This window comes from Parasteatoda tepidariorum, chromosome 10 (assembly GCF_043381705.1).
Source record: "Parasteatoda tepidariorum isolate YZ-2023 chromosome 10, CAS_Ptep_4.0, whole genome shotgun sequence".
NCBI classification, from domain to species: domain Eukaryota; kingdom Metazoa; phylum Arthropoda; class Arachnida; order Araneae; family Theridiidae; genus Parasteatoda; species Parasteatoda tepidariorum.
In genome coordinates this window covers 48,624,445-48,632,874 of record NC_092213.1, presented here as the reverse complement: position 1 = coordinate 48,632,874, position 8,430 = coordinate 48,624,445, and the positions used below count along the sequence as shown (strand labels likewise).

The 8,430-nt window shown below is 27.5% G+C and overlaps 1 protein-coding gene across 2 annotated transcripts in view; it reads right to left on the bottom strand.

The window, feature by feature from the left end:
* Nucleotides 1-588: 588 nt before the first annotated feature.
* Nucleotides 589-8,430, bottom strand: part of LOC107447630 (serine/threonine-protein phosphatase 2B catalytic subunit 3) — a 32,347-nt gene continuing 24,505 nt past the window's right edge. For both annotated transcript variants that reach the window (XM_016062587.4, XM_043039535.2), the window contains exon 13: nucleotides 589-5,162. In XM_016062587.4, the coding sequence (XP_015918073.1) occupies nucleotides 4,996-5,162 (167 nt within the window). In that variant the 3' untranslated portion in view covers nucleotides 589-4,995. The remainder of the gene's footprint in view (nucleotides 5,163-8,430) is intronic.

Below are 8,430 nucleotides of genomic sequence, written 5' to 3'. Positions count from 1 at the left end.
TTTCCCATAAAACATATAAGAAAACATTTAAATGCAATTAAATTCAGCAAATCAATAAAATTTTGGTTAAATATAAATAAAAAAAAATCCCTCAAATGCAATGCTAGTTTGAAATGAAACATTGATAGAGTATACTATAAAATTTTATGAAGAAAAAAAAGCAAGTTGCTTAAAATAGTAGTAATTTCAAAGAACGGAATCAAATTTCAGATTAAGAGCCAAACAAAAATAATAGAACTGAATATATTGTAGACAAAAAAATATTCATTAAGCAACAGTTAATTTTAATTAAGTTTCAGCAAAATTAAAAAAGGATATTGTTACGTTCAAAGATATTTTTAACTTTCTATTCTAATTTCTAACAATTTCTAATTAACATTTAAAATCGGAATATTTTAGAGACACTAATAAATTTTATATTTACAAATTGCTAAAAAAATTAAAACAGAGATTATTAGTCATTCTTTTATCACCCTTAATAGGTATAAAATATTGTATTTTCTGAAGAATTAAAGATAAATTTGAATTTTTTAAGACTTAAGAAAATCTGCTTAAAATTGTTGTTTTGTTCAAATTAAAGTGCTTAAATCAAAGGCATATGGACTTTATTATACATTCTTATGTAACTATTAATAATTCAAAAAACTGCATTCACTTAATTAAAGGTTTTTCTTATTTTATGAATAAACCAGAACTATGATCTATGCACACAACATTTTTTACAATTATTCAATTTATTATGAAATTCAATCTACTATTTAACAGAAAGTCATATCACCCCCTAAAACCAAGACCAGGGTTAAATAATCTAAGATGCATTATCTGTCTCTACTTGCATGTACTGAACATACTACATGGACAAAATACAATAATAAAAATACACGGTTAGTGATATTAATAAAAAAAGTACGTCTTCCAGCCGAGAGAAATTATGTAAAACATCGTACATTGAGATGGCAGTTGATATATATATTTTATCTTATATATTATGAGACAAAGGAAATTGGTTATTCTATAGAATATGCTGCATTTAAATCTTCATAATCTATAAAAGTGCTGAAATGTTTAACCACAAGAATCTAACTACAACAGTTTGAATCCTGTAAGCAAGAAAATACATAGAATCTATTATAGCTTCTGTAATATATTGCACATGTTTGAATCTGTTGATATACAGTACGAGTTCTACTCTTCAAAAAGATATAATAAAGACATACAAGGTACAAAAGCAAAATGTTCTTCCAGGAGATATGAAATACAGTTCTTAGATAAGTGCACTCATTGCAATAAAGTAACACACACATATTTTGGTTTAAATCCCAAGGAACACATTAAAAAATAACAATAAAAATAATAGCTCAACTCACATTCATTAAATATTGCGCTGTTTAAAATATAGTTTTTTTTTCTCTCCTTATCAGCCACGCTTAATTCATATGACAATCAAATGTACATTTTTTTTCTATTCTTAAAAAATATATTAATAATTTGATAGTAATTACTGTGTGTGTATTGAAATTACTAATCTATTTCAATAAGTTACACGCTGAAAGAAAAAGTTTCGGAAAGTATTGTTTTAACTTAGTGGCTCTTGAGATAAAATTTTTAAATTTCAAAATTGAGGGATTTAAGAGATTTTCAGAAAATAAAGGGGCAATAGAAAAAGTTTAGTTTCAAAAGAGATCTTCCAAGCATTATTTTGTGCTCAATGCACTGCAATTTAGTTCTCTTATTCTTTTAAGCAATATTACGATCATTTTTTTCTTTTAAATTTCAAAATAAAAGATGATGGTAGAAAAAGTGCTAACAATTGCAATTTAACAAATGTTGTCACTGTCAACAACTGTAACTGTTATGGCAATTATTAACTATTGCCATTGCAGATATCCTTAGAATTTTGTATTCATTATCAGTCACTAAGTTGCAAAATTGCGAATGGAACAAAAATATACATAAATTTAATTAATTATAGAAAAAGATAGTAGTCTTGAATATAAGCAGGGCTTGAAATTAATGGTCTCTTGATGCGAAATCACTAAAATATGGAATTGGACAACAATAAAAAAAATTATTAGTGGTCCCCTGCACCAATAATCAATGTAAAAGATAGTAGGCTGTTTCGGTTTTTGGTTTAAGGTCTGTGATTTTGTCACAAAATAGCATAAAAAAAATGGTTATTGATACACATTTGTTGTATCTGATTTTGCGTTTAAATTACCATTAACTTTTCCTTTTTAAAAAAACAAACAAACAATCTAATAGAGACATGTAATTGGATTTGTGTAAATGTATACTAACTAGTAAAAACTTTTAGTTGCTAGTCATTTGGGCCAGTGACAAATTTATTTTATTTACTTTAAATTTCAACCCTGATAAATTTTGGTATTTAAAGAAGAAAGTAAGTTCAATAAGTATGCTACAGAGATTAAACAATGCCAATCCCAATTGCAAATTACATAAGTTTTCTCAAGGGTTACATTTACAAAAATACTCATATAGAAATAAAGGTTTCATTCATAATTGTATTAAATATTTTTTTCCTGAAAATTATTATTTTATATGTAATTACACAGAACTTTGTAATTGATATGTAATTGCATAAAATTCTAACAAAGTAATTTGTAATAAAGATTTATACAGTTAAGTATTAGGTAAAATGAGAATAAGATAGTTCATATAAATATATGCTGAATTGCTACAACCACCCAAAAAATTTTATAAAACTTTTTTTAGAAGTGAGCATTAAAGAAATATGATATGTCAAAGAAATTATTTTTATCTTATACTACATTAGTAACTGCATTAAGCAAAATTTTTACTTTAACAGGACTTCAGTAGTTAATTTGTCACTCAGATGTAAAAATAACAAGTGTTCTTATGGATATATAAAAAACTTTGTAAAGACGAATTGAACAACATTTTGGTAACAAGATTATATTCAAGTTTTGAAATTAGTGTTCGTATTTCAACTTGCAAAAAACAACAAAAATACCTTTTTCAATAAAAGTATTTTTAAAATTCATTAAGATTGATAATTTGTAAGTTAGTACAATCATCAGCTATTCTGCGAGAAATTGTATTAATTTTTGAATTACTAAAATAATTGTAGACAAACACCAGTTAAAAGAAACAGCAAATTTAACTGTAAAAAAACCCCATTAATTAACTTGGAAACAGAAGTAAAAAAAAAAAAGATACACTGGGTACAAAAAAGTTTTGTTTGAAATCTAAATCTAACTTCTTCTTTTATCTACTACGATATCAGGTTAACAGAATTGTAATTTTAAAGATGGGAGAGAATGAAAAAATAAAGTGAAAAGTCAGAATCGGAAAATTTTTACTGCATTTAAATGATCTGTATGAGCCAGCGAAGTAGATTTAAATTAATTTTGATTAAAATACATTATTAAACATACTTTAGAGTTTTTGAATTATATTTTCATTTGTAAAATGATTTTAACCCATTTTCAGCCAAAGGAGTGTAAACCCAATATTTTTATTTTATCTATGATGCATATTTTTCACTAAGTTTATTTTTCAATTATTTTTAAGGGTTCTGAAGACATCGTCAAAATATTACTAATTCAACTGAAGTAAATATTTTCTGTTAAGAAATTTTTTGAATACTGTAGTTTTTTTAAATTTGAAACATTTTTTTGACAAATTAGACTTTTTGAAAATGTATAATTTTTCCACTTTAGAGTAAACATGTTTGTATTATTGATTAAAAGTGCAAGTTCTATAAATAAAATGACCATTTTATTTACCATTATGCATTTTATTACCATTTATGCACCATTTCATTGCTTAAATAAAGTATTATTTTTCACGCACAAAACTTCTTCAGTGCATTAATGAAAGTAATTTAAGCATATTTAAAAGAAAATAGCCCATTTTATAAAACTTTTATTCTTGGCTTAAAATGGGTTAAGTTCTGTGAAACTCAAAGTTCGAAACAATTTTTCAGTAAATAAATACATTATATAATGGTAAACAGAACAAAAAAAAAATACTTAATAGATATTATAAAAAATTGAATTATAAACAATGTTTTCAATCAAACTTAATTACTAAGACGCTTAAAAATTCAACAAATTTGCAAGCATACATTTTACAGCATCAACAAAACATATTTTTTAAAAAAAAATCATAATTGCACGAAATCTGAAAGTCATCTGTTCTAACTTATAAGTTTAAAAAAATAACTATTCAGTATTATAGCACTGTTCTAAATATGAAACTAATATTTCAAGATTTATAAAATTTTTTGGTTTAGTTTTTAAAAATTATTGTTTAATTTTGTACGAAATTACTTATTGTTCAAAGAATGGTACAAATTGATGTAAAGAACCACTAATTTAAAAAAATACTCATATAAATCAGAGATTAAGATTTATAAAACAGTGACTCATTTAATAGAGTTTAGAGAAAAATAGAATTTTTTTGATATCTTCAAGTCAAGTGTAAAAAGTGAGGGGGTTAGTGGGGGTATGGGTAATAATTCCTGAAACTATTCAAAAATTTTAGCATTGACATTAGCCTATAAACAATCTCCAAATAACTTATAACAAAATGACTTTCAAGTCTAAAAGTCAAATTTCCAAATATCAAACTAATCATTTTATACTAAAAATTCTGTAAAAATCCAGGCAAAAATACCTAAACTAACATCAACTATATTAAACTCAACTCTTTTAAGTATAAAAAAAAGAAAGAAAAGAAAGACACAAAATATATATAAACTTTTAGATACAAGTAAATGCACTCTGAGAACTTAAATGAAAAATTCACTCATGATTAGAAAAACTTCTGAAAAGCCTTGCAATGCCAACAGGTAGGTTGTTTAAAAAAAATTATAGAATCTGAAAGATTGTGGGCTCTCAACAAGGTGGGCGGCATTAGAGGCATGGCAGACCCGCAGAATCACACACACACACACATAAGACATTTACAACAATGCAACTGCAATTAGTATTTTCTGAATTAATAATGTTTTCAAGATTTATTGGGCGAAGTGGAAGAGCGGCTTAATGAGTAAGCAGACTCGTCACCTGGAGATGAAAGGGCATCTTTCCGGGGTGGCATACGCTCATTAATTTTATCTAGGCCTTTTGCTTCTTCAAAGTTGGCTATTTTACGATGAGGGGAGAATCCAGCTAAAGCTGCAAATAAAACATAACAGTATATTATCATAGGGAAATGCTGCACGTTTACGCAAAGATAAACATACATAAGTAAACCAGAAAGCAAGTTTAACAATGACAATGAAAAAAAGCAAACACTCATTTAGAACCTTTATAAGGACATGGGCTTATTGGAGCAATACAACTCGGAGAATAAGAACTAATGATGGACTGGAAGCTCTTATCTATCAAGCATAGAAATAATGTAAAATTCATCAATGCAGAGACGCTTTCATGGCTTGGTCACATTGAGAGATCACCTGACAACCGAGTGGTAAAGATCTTGCATTGGAAGCCCATGTGCAATAGGCAAACCAAAGAAAAGGTGGATGGATATCTTGGATAGATTTGAAAACTTTAAAGCTCTCCAACTGGAAAGTCTGGAGAAACATTGTGCGGCAGGTTAAGGCCCGCCCAGGGCTGTAGTGCCAAATAAAGAGAAGATAAGGACATGGAAAGTATACATCTCACAATATTCATTAATTTTTAAATGTCAATGGGTAGCTACTTTCCCACTTACGATTTGTCTGGCTATAACTGTCTGGTAACAATAAAGGTATAGAAAAGAGGCCAACACTGGGCAGCCATTTTCTCTCGAGTGTAACATGTTTTTTTTTAATCATTTCTCATCAAGTTTATTTATGCACAGAATTCATAAATTCGGGTAATTATAAACGCGGAAGTTTGAGTTTATGGCCTATTATTTACATTGGGTAAATATTTGAAAATTCCACCACCAAAAAAATTTTAATGTAAAAAGTAATTTATTTTTATAAATCAATCACAGGCCCAAAAATACTTTAATATTACTTATAAGAAAAAAAAAGCCTCATTAAGAGGCTAAGGCCTAAATAATGAACTACAAGGTCAAAATGGTTTTCCAACACAAGTATCACCACTGTTCAGGTATCATAAAGAGGATAAATGTTTGCTGCTTTTGGAACCATTGAGTAATGGATCTGAGCACCCTCATTTTGGACTTTTTGTCAGTAAAAAATAACTTCAAGTTCTTGAAAAGAAGAAAGTCATTTAGTGTGACACTTGCTCATGAAACTCAATGAGCCACGATGAGATTAGCCAAAAGGCAAAAAAGCTGAATTTCCATGATAGTAAATTTTATGCAAGCGCAACCCTTTAATAATAAACTCCAGACAGTTTAAGGCAGACCTGCCAACCTTAGAAAATAAAAAAGCAGGAGACTCTTTCTGTATCACGACATAGCACAATATTGAAAATTAAACCTGATTCACACTTCCTACAAGAAGTTTATTTCAAAATATATTATTTACATTACACAAAATAGACCACAATAAGATTCTGACACTGACTAATAAAGATACGTGTTCTTACTATAAAATATAAGGTTCTATAGAATTATATTAAAACATATCTTTTTATTTTTTCAAATTTAGGAAGAAGTCCAAAAACTAACAAAATATGTCAATAATGAATACAATACTTTATAAATGTATTTCGTAATTTTTTTTTTATCTGCTACTGTTTTAAAACTGCAGATGTTGCTGATTTAGCATTATTTAAAAAAAAAAACTGGCATCTATAGAAAGTGAAAAAACATTTTGCCTAATGGTGTCCAAGATATCTCTGATTTTGCCATTTCATTGGTTATTGCTGCTGTTTTGGTTCACACTCACCGTAATTTTTAGTGATGTTGCTATGGGGCAAAACTTTTCTAAATAAATGCCGAGCATGATCTGAAGCACAAGTTGGGAAGGAAATTGCACAAATTTTTGTTTTTTCCCTCTATCTTGCACTAAATAGAAAAAAGCAGGAGAAAACACCCTGAAGACCTGAGGGCGAAGATTTGAGGCAAAAGCAGGAGACTCCTGCTAAAAGCAGGAGAGTTGGCAGGTCTGGTTTAAGGTAATAAATAATGTGTTGACATATAAAAGTGTACTAATCTATCATTATATAAATGATTACATTGATACTTAACATTTAGTGAAAATAAAAATTACCAATTGAAAAAATAAAGCTGGAAATTATATTTTTCCTCAGTTCACATAAGTGACAATTATTACTTAAAAAACTGCTTGGTTTAGCAAATTAAAACTACTGAGAATATACATTAATATTTCATTTCTTTTAATAAATACTGTTATGTGATTTATAGCAAATATATCAGTAATATTACTTTTTAAATTATATTGGGAAAAAAAAACTTTAACAATGGATCGAATTATTATGTTCATATTATAGTCTAATCTAACTAGAGCCTTTGAAACATATCAATAACAGGGAAGTAGAAATATATAGCAACTCCTTAACATACAAAAATTGCTATTTTAGTTTGAAAAATTACATGACTATCAGCAACTGTTTAAATAATTGCTTTTTATTTGATAAGAATTTTGCATTTTATAGTATAAATAACAGCAATTATAAATAAAATTTTGATGATGAGTTAATTAACTCTTTTTCCAAATAAAATAATAATAATTAAATTAAATCCCTTTTTAAGTGATTGCTTTTGTTTGCTATATCTTTTATGTTTGCTATATTTAGTCGTTAGTCCATCTTCAAACATCTTGTGACAAATCCTATTTTTTCTTCTTTGCAAGCATAGAATGTAAGTTTTGAATATATTCCCTTCCAGTTTCTCTGATGTTGTAACACTTACATATACTAATAATCGTCATTAGAAAAGCAGTCACCTTTATAGTAAGTAATTAAAAAAAAAATTACTTCTTACTAGAATCGCGATAGTTGATCTTAAAATTGCGTGAATATGAATAACAATTATGGATTTTGAACTCACATGGATATGAAACTAGATATACGATTTTGAAAATGAGAAAATACAAACTGGGATATAGAACTTTTAAAACGTGTAAATACAAATCACTATTCATAATTTTTAGATCGCGTAAATACGAATCATGATGCGCAATTTTTAGATTGCATAAATAAGAATTATGATGCGTAATTTTTAGAATGCGTAAATGTGAATCCAAACGGCTTATTTTAAAATCACATATAAGTACGAAAATCAATGTTTGATATTATAAACCGCATGAGCAAATCAAGACCTTGAATTTTAAACTTGCGTGTATACGAATCGCTACATAGGTTTTTAAAAAGGCGTAAATACGAATCACAATATCGGATTTTTAAATCTCGTAAATAAGAATCGCAGCGTACAATATTCAAATCGCGTGAATAAGAATCGCAACACGCAAATATGAAAAGCTATGTTTGATATTAAAATCGTGTGAATAAGAATCGAGAT